We start from the raw sequence: 19509 nt of genomic DNA on the forward strand, positions 1-19509 counted from the left end.
GAAAAGTAATTTGTAGGTTTAATACATGGAAAATAGTTTTTGTTATAAATGTATTATGTAATTTGTTTGGTTTTAGAAATAAGATATTATTTAATGCCATCGTTGCATTTTTATAAATTGTGTATTTATTAGTTCTTATTCTGATATTTAGGGAATTTTATAGTGCCAACAGAAGTGTTTGAGAAATCTCGTAGCAGCAGTTTTTAGCGGGAAGAAATCAAATTTGAAGAATAAGTAGTGTTTTCTTTTAATTAAGAAGTCGACTAATTATTTCAAAAATATATTTCTCTTTGAGAGTACAAATCATGTATTTTAATTTATGATCAATATGTTAAAAAATATATTTATTTGTTTACAGTACATAATATGTGACATATATTTGTTAATATTATATTAAGTAAGTCTCATTAGATTTATCGTTATGATAAACTAAAAAGAAACAAAGTTGAAATGCAGATAATACACAGCCTAAGAAATTTGGTATTTGTATGAATCGATCATTAAGAAGGCAACCATATGCAAACCACTGACAAGAAACTATTAAAGAAGCCATGATAATGGGAAATGGTAAACTTTCTGTACTTTTAACTCTTATCACATGTGCCTAAAAAATATTTTATTCTATTATCTCTTCTTCAAGCCAAGCAATTATTACAAACTAAAAAAATTGGAAGACTTACCAACATCATTAATGGAGATGCAAAAAATAATACTGTTAATATACAACTAAGGAAACCAACATATTTTGCAGCTAATGCTCTGTCTTCCTCATAAAAACTATAAAAGTACACAACTCCAAGGAAGCAAGTTGCTGCAATCATTTGTTTTATTGGTTTAAATTTTTGTATACTATACAAAATAAATATGTAAACATAAGATGCTTGGAGTATGGAGCCAAAAACATTCACTAACAATATAAATCGATCTCCAATAAGCATACCGTATCTCATCCACAAGACACATCTGTAACATTTTATACAAGAACTTGACTCCAATAATAAACGTTAAGTAAATGTTTAAGAGTCATTAAAATGTTTATAAATTAAGCAGTGATATGAGGATCAAATGAACAATCATTAAGGGAAATTAACATCTGTTAGCAATAAACTGTTTTTAAAATCAAAAAGGTATAACACTTACGATGTATAACATGTTACAAATGCCAAGATTGAACTATTTCCTGTACTGCCATTTTTAATGATCTTTCTGCATACTAGCCTAAAACATACTTTTGTAACTTTCTGATTTCATTGTAAGACAATAGAATTTGTTGAGTGTAACAAAAGAGAATTAATGCTTATTTCTTTAGATTTTTTCTTATCATTATCAAAAGAAAGTTTTATGAAGTTATATGATTATAATTTGTGACCTTATTGTTCATGATTATGACAATAAATTATACAACTATATTTTAAAATTTTCTTCATAAGAGTAAGTCTGTTGAAGGCTCGTATTTTTACTTACACGCCGGCTAAAAATTGTAAAACCGTGCAAATCGAGGCGGTTGTGGCTAACGCGTCTCTAATCTCCGTCGAAAACATGATTTAAAATATTCATATTACTTCTGTATATCAACATTCATGATTTGGATTTTTAACCTTGAAATTCACTATAAAATGTGATCTAGTTTTATTATAAAAGAGAGTCTAATGAGATTGGCGAGAGAAAATAAGTAAAACCATGTAATCAAAATCTAGGGGAAATTACATCATATTCAAAATTCCGTGATATAAAATAAAAAGTTATTTTTCAAAACATTATCCTCTTAAGCATATTTTACTACAAGTTAAATAAATGTCATAAGTTCAGCCGCTCAATTAAAACATTTTTTAAAATATTAATTAAAATCATCTCTGAAGATTACAATATACTAGCGACTATTAACCAATAAATGCAGCGTCACGTGATCATTTGTATATATTTATCTTTGAGTTCACGTTTCTAAGAGAATATATATATATATATATTTTCTTTTACTTTCTATTAAATCATTTTTATTTATAATGTATTAAATAATATATTTTATATATGTACAATATAACTTTCCGAAACAGTTATGTACAACTGTATGGTACTAAGCATCACGTTGTGGTTGACACCTACATATTACTGAAATACGTCTGCCTTTTAGTATATGTTGTCCTTTAAAAAAAGATTCTTCATTTTTTAGAATTTCATGATTATAATTGTATCTAGCTGCACCACTATAAAGCGAAGATAACAGATAATATATATGAATTAAGGTACATAATATAAATAATATATATGAGTTGCATTAATATAATATATAATAATATAATGTAAATAATATAAATAATTAAGGAATCACTACTCTTACCTCATTATATATAGAGATCTTCTTGGCAATAGAAAATCTTTATATAAAGTTACATTATCAACCATTTTTAGTCTCATTACGCTATCAGTTAATAAACTTAAACCAGTAATAATCTCTCCACAGAACTATGAAGAAAAATTCTATCTATGTAAATTCTGCTTGTGTTAGAAATTAAAAAGTAAGATACATACTCTAATGCTATCAACATGTGGCTTTATCCATCCTTCTGGTGCTAAGTCTAAAATATGTATCAGTGAAATCTGAGATATATCTTTAGAAAATGCTTTCTCTCGAATTCTATTTATTATCTTTGTATTATCATTGTTCCATTTGCCTTTTTCCGTTTCTCTATAATTATGTATTGCCTATAATAATCAATTTAGGGAAGTACAATTAAAATTTCATAGAAATAGTGATGGTTCAATTTAATTATACTAACATCATCCCAATGCGACTGTTCATATTTTAGTCTCCTCACATAAGGATCAATTTCTTCCATTAATGACTTTTCTTCTTCAACTGTGATAAAATTTGGGAGAACTTGCATCGTTCTCTCTAGCTCTTCCTCCCAATTTTTAAAATTAATCTCCGTCTTATCAAACAGAGTTTTCGATTGCGAATAATATTTCACACTATTGTAATTGAAATATTTATTTATGAAATAAACGAATAAATTCAATTTAACTTTCATCCTTCATTCACCTTTTTCAATAGGTTAGGATCCTATAGACTACGAATGATAAAGATTTAATATACATTAAAGTTCAATCGATCACCTAAGAGAGATGGATATTCATCCAATGTTATAGTCCTTAGGTCATTTGACATATGTAAATACATATACCACAAGATGAATATAATTGTTTCAGAAACAATAATATTAATACATAAAGAAGTAATTTTCAATCTACATTGCTAGGGATTACTGGGTACGATACTAACTTTTATTTAATAGAAGGTGAAAAATATATTTATTAATATATACAACATACATAATACAATATTTAAACAAGATTATAGTATACAAATATTGAACAATTTCACAATTGCAGTGTAGCTTATTTAAATTGCATAAATCGTCTTGAATGACTTTACTTTTAGTTTTCACCAGTAGGTAGCGTAGCAGCATTACTGAGCATGTGGTGTTTTAATTGTTGGCGGGTAATCGTTAATTATAAATCATGATCATGTAATATGATTGTTTCACGGATAGCTGTATATCATCAGATATCATTGTACAACAAATTTATATTGAGTTGCCTCCCGCTTAAAAAATTAATTTTGACAGTTCGTCTCTATTTTACAGCACCTTAAAATTGAAAGCCTGAATTTATTCCAAATTCATATTACGTTGTCTCATTTACCTCTCCTGATTATATTTAAATTTGTATTATTTTATACATCCTGAATATAATTACATATTATGTAGTTAATTATTTGAATTTCAAATATTTATGCAAATATAATATCTGTATCAGCTATACAGGGTGGTTGGTAACTTGTGGTACAAGCGGAAAGGGGGTGATTCTACGCGAAAAAAGAAGTCGAAAATATAGAATAAACATTTTTCGTTCGAGGCTTTGTTTTTGAGAAAATCGACTTTGAATTTTCGCTTGGTACGCGTGCACTTTATCACGTCTCGTTATAACGGATCTCACTGTAGATCGTTGTCTCGATAGATATTATCGCAGTTTAAGTTTGTTTTTGCCGTAATGGAAAATTAGGAATACATAATGAAATAATATGAAGTAATCATAAAGTTTATTATTACAAAAATTGCTGAAAATGCTGCCCATTCTGCCGAACACATACTTCTGCTCTTCTAATTAAATTTCTATGAACACTTTCTAACGTATTCGATTGTTTTAAAGTATGAAAGGCTACAATAATCTTTTCTTTCAATTGCTCGCAACTTGCGATTTCTTCAGAATAGACAATTGATTTAATATTGCTCCATAAATAAAAGTCAAGCGGAGTTAAGTCAGGAGAGCGTGGTGGCCAAGCTATTGTTCCAGCACGACCAATCCAGCCTTGGTAATGTTGGTTTAAAAAATCTCTCACATGACGACTAAAATGTGGCGGTGCATCGTCTTGTTGAAAAATTAAACTTCCTCTAGTTCTCAGCGGTACATCTTCTAATAATTCCGGTAGTTTGTTTTGTAAGAAATCGAAATATGCTGCTGACGTTACATTTCCTTCGAAAAAATATGGCCCAATAATTAGATGTCCGATTATGCCAGCCCAGACGTTTACGTTCCATCTTACTTGAAAATGTGTTTCAAGAATAGAGTGAGGATTTTCATTTTGCCAATTATGCATGTTATGGACATTGAACATGCCGTCCCTTGTAAATTTCGCTTCATCGGTCCATAAAATTTTTAACAGAAATTCTGCATCGTTGGTATGCTGTTGAAGCAACCAATGACAAAATGCCTTTCGCGAAATCTTATCATGAGGCATGAGTCCTCTGGTGATATGATAAGCATGTAAGTTGTTTTCGTGTAAAATTCGAAGAATCGTGAAGCAACTAAGATTATACCGCAAAGAAAGTTTTCTTGCACTTATGTCAGGATGTTCCAAAACGTCCTTTACTATTTGCTCTTCAACATTTATACTAACGCGTCGTCGACGACCACCATGTCGTCTAAGTTTTTCAAAAGAACCATATTCGCCGAGGGTTCGTTTTGCTCTTTGAATAACACGTCTGTCAGGATGTCGACGATTGGGATACCGGTGTCTGTAATGATCAGCTGCGGCTGATGCGTTACCACCACACACACCTAACGAAAGTATCATGTCTGTATATTCCCGATTGCTGTATGTAGACATGGTGGTAGACTAATAGGTACTGATAGTGGATAGCGATAAAAGTCGGATAGTAAGTTAATAGGTAGGAAAACACTTCGGTCACATTGGAAGTGTTTATCAACATAACGTCAATCGAGACAACGATCTGCAGTGAGATCCGTTATAACGAGACGTGATAAAGTGCACGCGTACCGAGCGAAAATTCAAAGTCGATTTTCTCGAAAACAAAGCCTCAAACGAAAAATTTTTATTCTATATTTTCGACTTCTTTTTTCGCGTAGAATCACCCCCTTTCCGCTTGTACCACCAGTTACCAACCACACTGAATAACTATATAGTTACTATATAGCTACTACAACTATATAGTTATATATTCTGATAGTATGCATAATGTTATACATAAATTTTACTATAGATTGAAATATTAGTAGGCATTTTCATTATTAAACACTTTCTTTATTCTGTACAACAAATATCATTTTTTCGTTTTTATGTTATATTTCTTTCAAAAATAAAGTATGTTTCTAAATTCCCTATGTGTATAGTTCCTCTAGTCACTATAGAATACGTTTCCATATCTCCTCTTGTAATTGCATGATTCTATGATTCCTAATTCCCTAGTAGAAATTGCGCGCGAATTGATGATGCATGATATTACGGAGTTTAGGGCAGATTATCCATTATTTGAGTTTGATCTTTGTGAACAATCTTGCATTGAAAACGAAAGATCTGAATATTAGACTTACAATGAAGAAAGTAAGTCAGTCTGCTAAGGTAATATATATTTATGGATATTTATGCATATTCATATTTTTATGTATATAATTAAAAAGATAGAAAAGTAAAGAATTACTTTATCTATTAAATCCCATAAGCTAAATGACTTAAATTTGTTAGTGGCAAATTCAAGTAATAAGCAATAAAAATAAATAAGTATATTAAATATAGCAAGTACTATATTTTGAATATTTTTATATGCATTCAGTGCATATTTGCATCCTGAAATTTATCCTTCAGTAAACAAAACCAAAAGTAATATATAGCTTTTATCCAACAATTTTTCTTTACTATTTCGCTTTTTGGTCGCTAAACATGTAAAATTCATGAACATCTTTGTTTTATCAGTGTGATTTTTTTTTTCATAGAGCTACTCAAATAATGGCACAAAACTTTCTCAGAAGAAAATATCAGTTTATTTTACAAAAGGTATAAGTAATAGCAGTACAATGAATAGTACAATTGAAATCAATGCCGTAAATCGTGAAACACCAAGAAAGAGAAAGATTTCAAAAGATACAGATTTAACACGAGTTAAAATTGCAAAATGTGATAATATTTCAGATGCATGTAGCATAAAAAGCATACATCAAACTCCAAGAAAACAAAGACTTGCAATTGGAAATAAAGACAATGTAATTGATATATTCAATAGCTCTGGTAAAAATAACGATACTGACATGGTTATAAATGAAACTATATCTGAAGACATTTTTATAACAGAATATGATTGGAAGGAAAATATAGGTACCAATGAATATATAAGCACAACGTGTAAATCAAACAAAAAACAAATAATGGAAAAGAAAGCACTATTACAAGAGATTCAGCCTGATAACCATCTGATAAAAGAGAACAAAACAGATCATATGAAACAATCTGTGTTTGGTGATAAAAAGCGTGAAGGAATTCATTCGGAAATAGAGTCATTTTTTACAGATGATTTTAAAGATTGTTTCGAGGAAGAATGGTGTTTAAATACTAGCCAAATTAATTTTAATTCCTTGCAGAGATGTAAAATTATTGATGTACAAAGGGAGTACAATAGCATATTGTTAACTGTGAACCAAGAAGACTGTGGAACATCTGATACAACCGTTAGATGTTCAGGTTTCTGGTAAGTAGCACAATTACAATAGTGTATTTAAAATAGAATATTTAATTCAATGCCTCGAATTGAAATTTAGGAAGGATGCTAAAGTACAAAAAGATGACATTGTTGTTATTCAAGCTAGAAAAGAAAACAACCAATGGATTATAGATAACAGTAGTGGCTTTCTTATTGTTCAGCCAGATGCATTAATATCTGGGACAACAGTATCTGGTGCATTATTTTGTAAAAGAAAGGCAGTTTTAAGTGAAAAGTTTAGAAAGATGGAGAGTCTGCCTCCTTTCATGGGAGATTCCACACCATTGGTTATTGGAAGTTTAGTGCATGAATTATTGCAAACCGTAAGTGTAATTTAACATTCTTTCTGAATTCTTCTAGGATTTTATAAATGTGGTATTAATATTCCAGGCAATAAGAAAAAACATTAGTGAAGTAAGCGATATTACAATGTTAATGAATAGCATATTGCAGACCACAGACACATGCAGTTTACTTTATGCATCCAAGATATCTTTGGAGACCTGTAGGCAGCAAATTCTCCCATATGTCCCAAAAATACGAGAATTTATCCAACATTATTTGAAAGGTAGGTAAAATATATAATACACGATTTATTATTTTTTATTGAAAATATTAAAAATTTTAGATAAAACGCAGCAAGGTATAAATAATATAAAGAATAACTTCAAAGGTAGAATAGCTCAAATTCGGGACATAGAAGAGAATATTTGGCTGCCTAAATTAGGTCTAAAAGGAAAGATAGATATTAGTGCAGAAGTTAAAGTAAATTGCAAACAAAAAATTATGCCGCTCGAAATTAAGACAGGGAAGCCTTCATTTTCTTTGGAGCACAGAGCGCAAGTTATTCTTTACATCATGATGATGAGTCTTACAGGTCAAGACACGGATACAGGTCTTTTACTTTATCTTAGGTAACTCATCAACTTACCAGAGCATATTAAAGTTTTACTAAATTAGTTATAATTAGTTATAGTACTGATACATTCTATTACAGGGAGAATAATATACAAGAGATTAATAGTAGTCATCCTGAAAAAAGAGACTTGATACTATTAAGGAACTCCTTAGCTAGTTATTTTGTTCCCAAATCGAGTGAAAAATTATCGAATCTAACTTCTAAATCAGATTTGCAGATGTTGGATTTACCAGAGCCAATTAATCATCATAATGCCTGTTCGAAGTGTACTTACAATACATTATGCTGTATGTACTTGAGCAAAGATTCAAGTATACAGTTATCTGAGACAAACCCACTAGTGGAGTTAGGGAAAAAAATCTTGGATAAATACAAACCTAGTCATATCGATTATGTGTTGCATTGGATTTCTTTATTACAGATGGAAGAAAGTTCACAGTCGAGTAATAATGTAACGAGATATCTATGGACATTAAGTCCAGAAAAAAGGTAAAAACCCGCATGATCATTTTTATAAAATTATATTGATCTTTTTAATTAAATTGATTACTCCATTTCTCCAGGGAAGCAAAGAAAACTTGTATATGTAATCTAAAAGTGATAGGAAAAGTTACTGATTGTGATACAAAATACAGACATACTTTTGTTCGCTCAAATCTCGACACACAATTCTCAAATATTAATATTCCATATATGGAATTTTCAGATAATGAATATGTTTTAGTCAGCACAAATACAAGAATAAATTTATCTGCAGGATTTATAGCACAAAGGAAAGAAGATTCTATTACGTTAATATTAGAAAGGTACATAAAAAAGAAAGTTTTTTTGTTGAACATTATGTTGAATTATAATCTTCTATTTGATTTCAGAGATGTTACCAAGTACAATATAAACGAATTTTTCCACATAGATAAGTACTCGTCTTCCAGCTTATTTTCCGGCAATCTTGCGAACGTAGGAGGTTTAATGAGTGACAGTGAAATTTGCGAGAAATTACGAGATATTGTGATAGACAAGTTCGTAGAATTTTTATCTTTATATCTTTTTATAAATCTTTATATCTTTTTTTGTTGAACTTGTCTTTTTATCAGGAAACCAGCATGTTTTGAAAAAGGTTTGCCATATCCGATCATAAAGGCAAGTGCAAGGATATTACAAAATTTAAATAAAATTCAGCAAAGAGCAGTTTTAATGGCAATATCCGCGAAAGAATATCTTTTAATTAAGGGAATGCCAGGTACAGGAAAAACACAGACACTAGTTGCTCTAGTAGAAGTCCTGCATAAACTAGGGCATTCTGTGTTAATTACTTCACATACAAATAGTGCTGTAGACAATATTTTATTGAAACTGTTACACAAGGATATTGACTTCCTGAGATTAGGATCATCGACCCATCCATCTTTAAGACATAAAAGTGAAGCGTACGCTACAGCAAATTGTAATACACCGAGTAGCTTAGAGATGGTGTATTCTAGTAAAGTATGAACTATTTCTAAACATGATATTTTCTATAATAAAATTATCATCCTGAATACCTCTAGGATTATGGTAATAGGAAAAAGTTTTAAAATTTACCTAGGGGTAGTATTTTGTAAATAATTTTATTTAAAAAAGAATTTTTCTTTTTGTAGCATTAGAGGTATTCATATAGCACTAGAGATATGGTGATTCCTATTGTAATTAATTTTATTAGCTATCTTTATAATTTTATAGAATATTATCGGTGTAACTTGTTATGGAGCCCATCATGCACTTCTTGGAAGACGTACGTTTGACGTATGTATCGTGGATGAAAGCACGCAGGTGTTGCAACCAACTGTATTACGTCCTTTATACAGTGCAAAGAAATTTATTCTTGTAGGAGATCCTGATCAATTGCCTCCAATTATTAAGAACAAGTTAGCCAGGTATCTATCAAAATACTTTTGAATGTATTATATTATAATTAGGCTTCGAATTTTTATGTATTTATGAGACATTTAAAGATGTACAAATGCATAAAAACAAATCTCTGCTTAGGCTCTTTCTTTTAGTTGCATTCAATAAAAATATAAATCCACATAAATACATGTACACATGATGATTACAAAGAAAATATTTTTATGCTCCTTATTCATTATAAAATTGTAATAATCTTCTTTTCACAGAAAACTTGGTGCAGATGAATCCTTATTTGCTCGGTTGGATAGTGAAAATAATACTATTAAGCTAACAAAACAGTATAGAATGAATAAAAGTATAATGTACTTAGCAAATAAGCTTACATATAATGACATGTTAGAAGCAGGTGATACTTCTATAGAGAATGCTACTTTCGTTACACCATCCAAAGAAGTAAATGTAATAAATAAAACACCTTTCAATGTTATATTTGTAAGCTAATAAGATTATATTTCAGGTTTTAACAAAAGAAGAAGAATGGATACAGAAGGCATTATCATCTGACATAAGTGACTCCATAATCGTATTAAACACGGGATGTACCAATAAATTAAAAGAAAACTATAACTTAAGTGAAAAAGGATATCTAGATAGCGACGAAGTAAACTCAAACATTTGGGAAGCTGTTATAGTGTCTAAACTAGTGAAAACATTTTTAAAGGTGACATTGAATAACATTTAAATTAGCCACTTTTATAGTAAATTTATATTGGAATAATTTAGGTGAATGCGAAACTTGAAAATATTGGCATTATTGCGCCATTTAGAGCGCATGTTAGTTTATTGAAAAAAGTTGTTGCGGAAGATATAGAGATAAATACTGTTGATCAATATCAAGGACGCGATAAAGAGATCATAATTTATTCGTGTGCTAAAAGTATAACTAACTTTAGTGATATAAGAGAGGTAACATATTTAAGTTTAATAGATTTATATAAGTTAAAAATAATGGTCTAATTAATATTTTTTAAACATAGGATTTAGAAGTACTAGGGGACCATCGACGATTAACTGTGGCTATAACTAGAGCAAAGCATAAGTTAATTGTCGTAGCGGATAAGAGAACGATATCTCAATATTCGGCCTTCAAAAAATTATTTTATTTAATTGAAAATAAAAATATAATAGATTTAGATAATAGCTATAATGGGTTTTGCTGGAAAAATCTTCTACGTATTTTGTAATATATTTTATTACCTTTTTATACGACAAATTTGTTACGGCGAAGAATTGCATAAAAAAAATTTGTTGATTTATAAAAGGAAGCTGCATGAATATGGATGATATTTCAATTTTAATAAGATTTTATGTCTACGTGGAATGTTTGATGTATTATTTTATTTTATACATGTATCATGAAGAGTTGATAATTAAGATATGTGTTTGATTAGAAACTTATTGTTTTTACGTTTACCTTGATTATAGAACAAACATCTTCGATCATACATAAAGTTATTGACCTTAACGGAAATCAATTGAGATAACAAATAATGTGTTATTTTAATTATAAATATAGATACTATATCAAGAGTATTAGATATCATGATAAGATAATGATTTCAAGATATTTAATGGTTCAATAAGATGTACAATCGGTTTATTTACATATTGTCCAATTCATTTTTTGAAACTTAATGGTATTCGCTAAATAATCAGTAATCTTTTTAATTAATCAGTTTGTAATATAAGCAAACGCATGAATTTCATTAGAAATCAATGTCTGTCTAATGAAAAAAGCTTGTATCTACTCCAGATTAGAATAATATTTAATGCAATTGAAGATCAATGATTGAAGATTACAATTAAAATATCTTATAATATATATTATAAATTATATTATGTAAGTAATATATAGTATAATATTTATAACATATATAATGCAATAATGTATAATATATATATTATACTATATGTATTTATAAATAACTTACACACAATCGCAATTAATGGTTACAGTAGACATTTAATCTAAAAAGTTATATAGTTTTTTGAGAAGTTTCAATGCAGGTTCAGATATATTCGTGAGCTGCTGCATACAAAAAGGTCTAAAACAATTAAGATAGTTCTTACAATAAAATTATCTTTAATTTTTTTAACTAGCTTTTCTTCTTCTGTGTGTTATTTTTTCCTGAAATAAAACATTCCTGCAATTTCTTCAAACATGTTCTTTGTATAACTATTGATATCACAACGCCACAATATTCAATATTTTTTCCAATGACGCAATATTCGACATTGATTAAAAATAAATGAAAATTATGGTCGTTACTGCTACCATTATCGTCGATAGCTAATTGTTGAAAAATTATATGTCAACGTGATAAGATGTGTAATACAAGTGTAACAACGCAATTCGGAACTCTATGGAAAATGGCAACATAGTCACATGTACACATACTACGCAATCGAAACATTATATGCCCCATCTATGATTGTTGCTGCTAGAACTAGTGTGAGTTATAGGTGAGAATACAAAAGGAGTTTAATGTCACTGGTCACTATCGCGCAGCGTTTATACAGGGTCATTGGTAATTGGTGGTACAAGCGGAAAGAGGGTGATTCTACGCGAAAAAAGAAGTCGAAAATATAGAATAAAAAAATTTTTTTTTTTTTTAATTTTTCCATCGAGACAACGATCTACAGTGAGATTCATTATAACGAGACGTGATGAAGTGCACGCGGACCGAGCGAAAATTCAAAGTCGATTTTCTCGAAAACAAAGCCTCAAACGAAAAATTTTTATTCTATATTTTCGACCTCTTTTTTCGCGTAGAATCACCTCCTTTCCGCTTGTACCACCAGTTACCAATGACCCTGTATATTTGAAAAATAATCATTATACAATGTCACTATTTGCATTTTTACAGGTATCATGACCTCTTTTTCACTTCATTCGATATTTTTCGTTCTTAATGATCATTTTCTGCAAATTGACTGATTACATATAAACTTGATTTTAATCGTTCTGTTATAAATATGTACATCGAATACAAGAATGACAAATAAGAAAGCAAGATGCAACAGGACACTCAAAATTCATTAGAAGTTATTCGCATAACTAAAAAGATATTTAAAGTACTTTCTAAAATATTTCAAAAACTAACAAATGGAGAAATGATGTCAATGGATGGTCTTTTTTGAGTGAGGAATATGATTGTATAAGCAAATTTTTTAAAAATCCATTTGTTTAAACAACATATTATAACCTGGTGCTATCTTGGCATGTTCAGAAAATGTCGAGCGGTCTGGCTCAAGTTGGAAAGAGCCGAAAAGAAAGAGAGAGAATCTTTTGAACCGTTTGGTATCGGGCAACTCAAACATTTGGGTGGACTTGAAAAAAGTCGAGCAGTCTTTCAATCAAGTGGTAATTTTCAAGTATATAAATGTCGTGTGCTATTTATTTAAATAACGTTTATTAGACCAAGATATATTTTAATACATTTGGGTATTCACAATAAATTATGAATTTTGGTAAGATATGTTAGGCAAAAGTACCGATACGCGACGGTATGACCTAGCCATACTATGTTATATGTCGGCGTTTTACATTTTTTGTGTTTTAGTATATTCTTTGGATTTAAGCCGCTAGGGAGCGGAGCTTTTATGTGATTTTGTTTTTAGTTGTTTTTCTGTCCTGAAAATTTGGTCGCAAAACAGGATGCTTCGGTAGTCTACTTTTTGGGTGCTGTGTAACTTTGAGGAAGGGCGTGATGAGGGGGAGAGGGAGGGGATAAATGTCGTGTGCAATAGTGGACCGGTGATACTAAACTCCCTTTTTGTTTTCGTCTATAACTAACTCTAGTTTTAACAGTAACTCATAGATGGCGCGTGTAATGTTTTGTTTATAAGTAAACGTACATGTGGCATGTTGTCATTTTGTACATTTTCAGTGGAACGAGTTTGGAGTTACGTTGTTCACTCTTCTACACTTCATTTGTTTCTACATGTCTTCAAAGTTACCTCGCACTCTCAAAATTCTTTATTATGATTTTTATAGAATACCAATCATGAGAACCACAAAAGTTACTCCTTTACGGCTGATATCCACCGGCTCTACTTTTCGAAACCGGTAACTAAATTATATGTTTGATATTTTTGATATGTATATTAAAACAAAAGTTCATTGTTCATTAATATTTTTTCATGATTCATTACAATTCAAACATTGATTCATAACTTCAGGTTATCTGAACATACAGAACAGTTAAAAAAATGTGATCCAGTAAAAAGATCAACAGTTGATCCTGCAACAGTAGAGTTTCATTCTAAAATGGGCAGTAGATGGTGGGACACTAATGGTGAAATGCATGCTTTGCATTCGTTAAATCCTCTTAGAGTACAATTTGTTCGAGATGGTCTAGCAAATACAGGATTCAAAATAAAATGTCCTTATTTGCCATTAGAAGGGATTAAAATATTGGATGTTGGTTGCGGTGGAGGATTATATTCGGAATCTTTAGCTAGAACAGGAGCAAACGTGACTGGGATTGATGTTTCTTCAGAGTTAATAACGGTTGCAAAAGGACATGCTGCTTTGGATCCTAGTTTAGATGGAAAATTAAACTATGTTCAGACAACTATTGAAGATTTTGCATTGATTAATAAAGGAGTATTCGATGCTGTTGTTGCTTCAGAAGTTATAGAACATGTAAATAATAAGGAATTATTTTTAAAGGTATAACTTTTTTCTATAAAGAAGAAAAAGTTAATATAATATGAGTAAGATTATGTATATATGACTATACTTTTGTGCTTTTCACAGTGCTGTGTAAGTGCTTTAAAATCTGGAGGATCAATATTTCTTACAACTTTTAATAAAACGTTATCTTCCTGGCTTGGAGGCATAATCACAGCTGAACATATTTTAAAGCTAATACCAAAGGGCACCCATGATTGGAATAAATTTGTCACTCCTGCCGAAATGCAGTCCATATTAGAAACATGTATATTATCTTTCATTGATAATATTAAGGGGGTTTGTTTTACAAACTTCTATCAATTAAAGCTTTGACCCTTTTTTAGGTGGTAGCAAGACAAAATTGATTCATGGACTATTTTACAATCCTTTGAAAAGAGAGTGGTCTTGGAGGGCCTCAACAGCGATAAATTATGCACTTCACGCGGTAAAGAGAAAAGAAGAGAAATAAATGACATATTCTATTCTTTCATGCATTATTATTTATATATTATTTATTGTTTATTATATTATATTATATATACTTTTATATGTTGGTATTTATATACTTATTGGGGTTAGTTCAGTATTTTATATACGTATGTATATATTGTAATTTATATATTGATATATGGCACTATTATTATTATTACTATTATATTATACTTTGTGATATATCTAAAAACTATACCTGACCTAAAAGAATGAGGCTTGAATAAGAATTTGTATCATTTTTATATTTTTGCGTTATATACACTGTGTGCGCTTTTGCACCTTCAAATATTTCATATGTGTATACATAAATTATAATTCACTAATTTTTACCTATGACTTTATTCGCATGGACTGCTTATAAAAGAGCTATATTTTAGGACAAACACGACATAAACCATCGTTGTTTAATATCTACCAAACATGGGAGTGTATATAATTCAGATTCCAGGCTATTTCTCAGCTTCTGCAGGACAGATCGAGATTATGAGCTGCTTCGGGATGACTATTTTATTTTTTTTTGTTTAATTTATAGACACAATCTTTCTACTGTCTTGTTATATGTATAGATAATATTTTTGCGGATGTTCGGATTTTAGTGGTCATTATTGACCGTTAATGGAGAAAAAACGCAAGGAGTAACATGAAAAAGATTTATTATTTTCGTCTCCGTAAAATATTATACCTTTTGTTATAAGGCAAGTTTTGCATATTATTTATGTTCATGACGACGCATTTATTACATTTATTTTTATCTCGTAAGGCTATTATACATATTATACAGACGATAAGCAGAGAAATTATTGGAAATATTACAGAAGACGTATAAACATAATATGACGCTAAAATGGATATATAAGAAAAAGTATATACTTTAAAAGCTTATCTTAACATATCACATTAGATAAACCTATTTTGCCTTTGCAAAACCGACACGGTTATTTCCCATATCGAATTCGGTATAATAACGACCGATGAAAACGTCTCCCAAGATCCATAGTGGGCCGTTTGGCTCAGGAATGTCCATTCCCATGAATCCGCTGAGGCAGACAGTCTTGCCAAATTGTGTAACCTTTGATAGAAAAAGCAAGTCCATTATTAAATCATTTCAAAGTTGAAATTCTTTATATCATGAAGTTTTCTTGTAATACTTGATAGATATTTAGATTAAAAGATATTTATCTTACCTTCAAGACATAGTCGTTTCCAGTTAGAGGGAAAGATCGGCCACCCAATACAAAATTAATTGTAGGCAAGTTAGGAATGGAATTGCAGTCTACCATGGCTTCTCCAGCTGCAATGTTAGTAGCACCAATAGCACTGTTGATGGCTTCGACTTCTTTGACTGGTCCAGCGATGAGGGAGGTACCTGTGTCAGCAATGGCTTCGCATCCTTTTTGGCAGATTGCCAAATGTTGGGATCCTACTTTGATTCTAAAATTCGTATTATCGTTAATCACATTGTTCTCTAGGACTACGAAAGTTATTTTCACAAATTTAATAAATACCCGTCCATCCTGAATTGCCAGTATCCTTTTCTGTCAACTGGTACATAGGTGAATGGACCTTCATAATGATTTGGATCCGAACCTCCCAAGATCAATTCTCCACCAGCTTTGTCGTCAGGGTTTCTGAGATGAATTAATAAATAAGATTTTTATTTTTTCATTTTCCTCTGTGACATTTTGAATAATTTCTGATTTACTTTACGATACCTGTTCAGGTAGAAACTGAAAACGGGCTGAGGTACCAATCCTTGTTTGACCATGTTGTAGAAGACAGGTGTTACGCCATCGACAGCAATTCTAGAGTAGGCCATACCCAAGATACCATCGAACTTAGCGGCGACGAAAGCCATTCCCGGTTCGCTCAAAGCTTCAGCGAAAGTCTGATCAGAGACTTTCAATCCAGCAACCTGTATCAAACATTCTTCAATTAACTTCCTCTTTTAATTCGATTAATTTGATTACATGCAGCTGAGTGATAGACGTAAATATTCACAAAAAAATATGTGAGGATATAGAAAGTTAGAAGGAAATTAAGTCACATGATCAGGCGATATATTTTTTAGTTATTTATAGATAATGGTTGGAAAATCGTGGGAAGCAAAATCAATAGTTGTAAGAAAAGAATAAATACTCTGTTATCTGCATGTAAATACTTACATTCACAACATCAGTAGACAGATACCCAGAGAGACTTCCAGAGCCATAACGGATGGCAAAATCAGTACCATTCTTCTTGTACGTGGACGATTTGGTATTATCATATTTATGATGCAACTCTGAAAAAAATATATGGTATTTGTGTTAAATTTAAAGAAAACAACAAATTTAAAAGAGATAACATTATCTTAGTCACATAAAAAAGTTTTTAATTCTGTTACTGATTTATAAACATTCTATATGTAGTAGTATTATTATCTAAAAGATAAAATCTTAATTGTGCTAATGACAATGATAGCATTATTATAAAAAGAGATAATTTGATCTTAATCGTACAGAAGAGTTTTTAATTTCGCAATTAATTTATAAATACTTGAAGTGTAGTACTATCATTATCTCAGAGATAAAGTTACACTTCATAATGCTGATATATTATGTTACAGTACTATTATATCCATTCTTTTTAGATATCTAACATCTGTTAGTAGTAATAATAATTTATAAATTACTCAATATTATTATTACTGTTTCTTTATCATTTAACCTACAAGTTAAACTTTCAGTTTTATATATATAATTTTCATAATATTTTTAAGTTATGATCTATCATACGCCATAGCTTATATAATTCATATAAATAAATTATGAATTACAAAAGTGAAACAAAAGATCTTTGAAGTTTTTATATGTTTTGACAATATACTCACTGCAAGCGATATTGGTAAGATGACACTTCTGGGAAGGAACCCAGAGGTTTGAGGAACCAGTATCAAAGATTACTTTGAAATCTTGTGAGGGAGTTCCAATGCTAATGACACCATAATATTGAGCATCCAGATAGTTGGAAAGGGGTTCTGGCTGAGGGAAACCTCCTTGCACCATGTGTGCTTGGTATACTTCAGTGTTATATTCTTTGAATTGTTTCCTAACACTGTCCATCTTATGCAGAGTAATTCTTGAAAGAAACAAAAAATATATTTTTGAAATCTATATTAGCAATTCCTAATTAAGTCTATAAAGAAACATTGTAGTCTCCCGCAAACAAATTTTTGCAACAAAATTTTCTATAAAAATAAATAGCAATTTATCATTAAATAATAATTCTTTATTTTTTGAAAAACCTTTATATTGATATATAACCTAAGTATGTATTAAAGTATAAGGGAGATTCTGATTCCGATAAATTTTTAATGTTCAAGAATATGAAAAACAATGTGCAATGATACTAGAATAAAAAAGAGGATAGAAATGTATCCTCTTTAGGGGGATAAAAGAAAACCACAGAAAGCCAATTTATGAAAATCATTGAAGCTATACTTACAAAACATCACACATCAAATACATTTCGAAAATGATTATTCATTTTATATAAACAAGTACAATTGGAGGAATATGTGACGATTATTAAATTATTTAAAAATTTGCCTCGGTGTATGATAAACAATACAATAACTGAGCGAATTATAGAAAGTCATATTCTTTGTTTAAAAAAAATTGTTATATTTACCTCTGCAAATCAGCATTGGCTAGTGCTATGCAAGCACAAAGGCACAAAGCGGCACGGTACATTTTCAAACAAGCTTCTAACTCTTGTTTGAAATAGGAATCTTATCAAACAAAGTTCAGAAAAGGAAGTTCCTTTTTCCCGAATTTTCTGCGTAACACTACTGGCAAAAACAACACTGATGTATCATCGAGTGAAAGCCTCCCTTAATAAAGGATTCTCCGAGATTATCGGGAACTTATTGCGCGTGCGCATCTTGGACCAGCAGACGCATGCCAATATCACGTATATTGATACATAAAGTTAGTTTAAATATAATAAGTAAAAAGTTTATATAAATAACTCAAGACTACATATATTCACAGTATATACTTTACAGTAAAAATTTTCATAGATATTCATTGAAATATAGCATCACAGAAAAATCGAAAATTTGAAGAAATTGTTAAGATGTAGATACGTCCCTGTTGTCATAGTCAGCTGATTGAATACTTACAAATACATAAAACGAACCACTTGTAGAAAGATATCGCGCTTAAGTGGCGTGTATGTATATGAAGTAGGATTATGTTAGTGAATGTATTATGTGTCTTCATTGTGGCGCTACCTTGTGAGGAAAGTAATAATTTAATTCGTTTCGACCCAGCGCCACCTTGTAATGAACCTAGTTATTCAGTTTAAAAAAATTAAAAAAAAAAGTTAAAAAAAAGGCATTATATTTTTATGTTAACAAATTTAAATAACTTTTGTGTACA

At 30.2% G+C, this 19509-nt stretch overlaps 5 protein-coding genes across 13 annotated transcripts; 2 read left to right on the forward strand and 3 right to left on the reverse strand.

Moving 5' to 3' along the window:
* Positions 1-264: 264 nt before the first annotated feature.
* LOC126874546 (sugar transporter SWEET1) lies at positions 265-1684 on the reverse strand. The gene is made up of 4 exons (XM_050636774.1): positions 1465-1684; positions 1141-1218; positions 681-963; positions 265-604 (listed from the first exon to the last, which is right to left on the reverse strand). The coding sequence occupies exons 1-4, from the start codon at positions 1539-1541 to the stop codon at positions 389-391; spliced, it is 654 nt and encodes a 217-aa protein (XP_050492731.1). The 5' UTR covers positions 1542-1684; the 3' UTR covers positions 265-388.
* A 304-nt stretch (positions 1685-1988) lies between these two features.
* On the reverse strand, positions 1989-3271 carry LOC126874543 (alpha-ketoglutarate-dependent dioxygenase alkB homolog 7, mitochondrial). Its single transcript, XM_050636767.1, has 4 exons — positions 2778-3271; positions 2530-2703; positions 2339-2463; positions 1989-2204 (listed from the first exon to the last, which is right to left on the reverse strand). The coding sequence occupies exons 1-4, from the start codon at positions 3027-3029 to the stop codon at positions 2075-2077; spliced, it is 681 nt and encodes a 226-aa protein (XP_050492724.1). The 5' UTR covers positions 3030-3271; the 3' UTR covers positions 1989-2074.
* A 2372-nt stretch (positions 3272-5643) lies between these two features.
* LOC126874479 (DNA replication ATP-dependent helicase/nuclease DNA2) lies at positions 5644-12014 on the forward strand. Of its 6 annotated transcripts, XM_050636619.1 has the most exons (15): positions 5758-5920; positions 6292-6558; positions 6647-7040; positions 7111-7375; positions 7443-7620; positions 7681-7966; positions 8050-8460; positions 8535-8777; positions 8844-8990; positions 9066-9456; positions 9691-9884; positions 10125-10317; positions 10376-10579; positions 10642-10824; positions 10896-12014. In XM_050636619.1, the coding sequence occupies exons 3-15, from the start codon at positions 6721-6723 to the stop codon at positions 11100-11102; spliced, it is 3222 nt and encodes a 1073-aa protein (XP_050492576.1). In that variant the 5' UTR covers positions 5758-5920; positions 6292-6558; positions 6647-6720; the 3' UTR covers positions 11103-12014. The 6 variants fall into 6 exon arrangements, with proteins under 6 accessions (XP_050492571.1, XP_050492573.1, XP_050492574.1 ...); XM_050636614.1 differs by having other exon boundaries at positions 5644-5920; positions 6292-7040; XM_050636616.1 differs by having other exon boundaries at positions 5644-5920; positions 6292-7040; positions 10125-10311.
* Positions 11859-15258, forward strand: LOC126874532 (ubiquinone biosynthesis O-methyltransferase, mitochondrial). 4 transcript variants are annotated; one of them, XM_050636744.1, is made up of 6 exons: positions 11968-13059; positions 13149-13282; positions 13916-13987; positions 14101-14593; positions 14681-14861; positions 14941-15258. In XM_050636744.1, the coding sequence occupies exons 3-6, from the start codon at positions 13926-13928 to the stop codon at positions 15063-15065; spliced, it is 861 nt and encodes a 286-aa protein (XP_050492701.1). In that variant the 5' UTR covers positions 11968-13059; positions 13149-13282; positions 13916-13925; the 3' UTR covers positions 15066-15258. The 4 variants fall into 4 exon arrangements, with proteins under 4 accessions (XP_050492702.1, XP_050492701.1, XP_050492700.1 ...); XM_050636745.1 differs by lacking the exons at positions 11968-13059; positions 13149-13282 and adding an exon at positions 11859-11961; XM_050636743.1 differs by lacking the exons at positions 11968-13059; positions 13149-13282 and adding an exon at positions 13325-13584.
* A 466-nt stretch (positions 15259-15724) lies between these two features.
* On the reverse strand, positions 15725-19003 carry LOC126874518 (lysosomal aspartic protease). Its single transcript, XM_050636707.1, has 7 exons — positions 18758-19003; positions 17958-18205; positions 17251-17369; positions 16801-17000; positions 16594-16716; positions 16273-16519; positions 15725-16157 (listed from the first exon to the last, which is right to left on the reverse strand). Exons 1-7 carry the CDS (start codon positions 18817-18819, stop codon positions 15996-15998), a joined length of 1161 nt encoding a protein of 386 aa, XP_050492664.1. The 5' UTR covers positions 18820-19003; the 3' UTR covers positions 15725-15995.
* Between the last annotated feature and the right edge of the window lie 506 nt (positions 19004-19509).

Source organism: Bombus huntii, chromosome 16 (genome assembly GCF_024542735.1).
Source record: "Bombus huntii isolate Logan2020A chromosome 16, iyBomHunt1.1, whole genome shotgun sequence".
NCBI lineage: Eukaryota > Metazoa > Arthropoda > Insecta > Hymenoptera > Apidae > Bombus > Bombus huntii.

Excerpts from the sequence above, each read along its gene's own strand:
- LOC126874546 (XM_050636774.1), bottom strand. The coding sequence starts at position 1,541 with ATGTTTTCGACGGAGATTAGAGACGCGTTAGCCACAACCGCCTCGATT. Across the intron at positions 1,219-1,464 it reads TTACAATTTTTAGCCGGCGT|GCTAGTATGCAGAAAGATCA; the intron begins GTAAGTAAAAAT and ends AGTATGTTTTAG. Across the intron at positions 964-1,140 it reads TTTGTAACATGTTATACATC|ATGTGTCTTGTGGATGAGAT; the intron begins GTAAGTGTTATA and ends AAAATGTTACAG.
- LOC126874543 (XM_050636767.1), bottom strand. The coding sequence starts at position 3,029 with ATGAAAGTTAAATTGAATTTATTCGTTTATTTCATAAATAAATATTTC. Across the intron at positions 2,704-2,777 it reads AACAGTCGCATTGGGATGAT|GCAATACATAATTATAGAGA; the intron begins GTTAGTATAATT and ends TGATTATTATAG. Across the intron at positions 2,205-2,338 it reads AGATCTCTATATATAATGAG|TGGTGCAGCTAGATACAATT; the intron begins GTAAGAGTAGTG and ends TTCGCTTTATAG.
- LOC126874479 (XM_050636614.1), top strand. The coding sequence starts at position 5,795 with ATGATATTACGGAGTTTAGGGCAGATTATCCATTATTTGAGTTTGATC. Across the intron at positions 7,621-7,680 it reads TATCCAACATTATTTGAAAG|ATAAAACGCAGCAAGGTATA; the intron begins GTAGGTAAAATA and ends TAAAAATTTTAG. Across the intron at positions 8,778-8,843 it reads ATTACGTTAATATTAGAAAG|AGATGTTACCAAGTACAATA; the intron begins GTACATAAAAAA and ends ATTTGATTTCAG.
- LOC126874532 (XM_050636742.1), top strand. The coding sequence starts at position 13,863 with ATGTCTTCAAAGTTACCTCGCACTCTCAAAATTCTTTATTATGATTTT. Across the intron at positions 14,594-14,680 it reads ATAAGGAATTATTTTTAAAG|TGCTGTGTAAGTGCTTTAAA; the intron begins GTATAACTTTTT and ends TGCTTTTCACAG. Across the intron at positions 14,862-14,940 it reads GCAGTCCATATTAGAAACAT|GTGGTAGCAAGACAAAATTG; the intron begins GTATATTATCTT and ends ACCCTTTTTTAG.
- LOC126874518 (XM_050636707.1), bottom strand. The coding sequence starts at position 18,819 with ATGTACCGTGCCGCTTTGTGCCTTTGTGCTTGCATAGCACTAGCCAAT. Across the intron at positions 17,370-17,957 it reads TCTTACCAATATCGCTTGCA|AGTTGCATCATAAATATGAT; the intron begins GTGAGTATATTG and ends TATTTTTTTCAG. Across the intron at positions 16,717-16,800 it reads TTCAGTTTCTACCTGAACAG|AAACCCTGACGACAAAGCTG; the intron begins GTATCGTAAAGT and ends AATTCATCTCAG.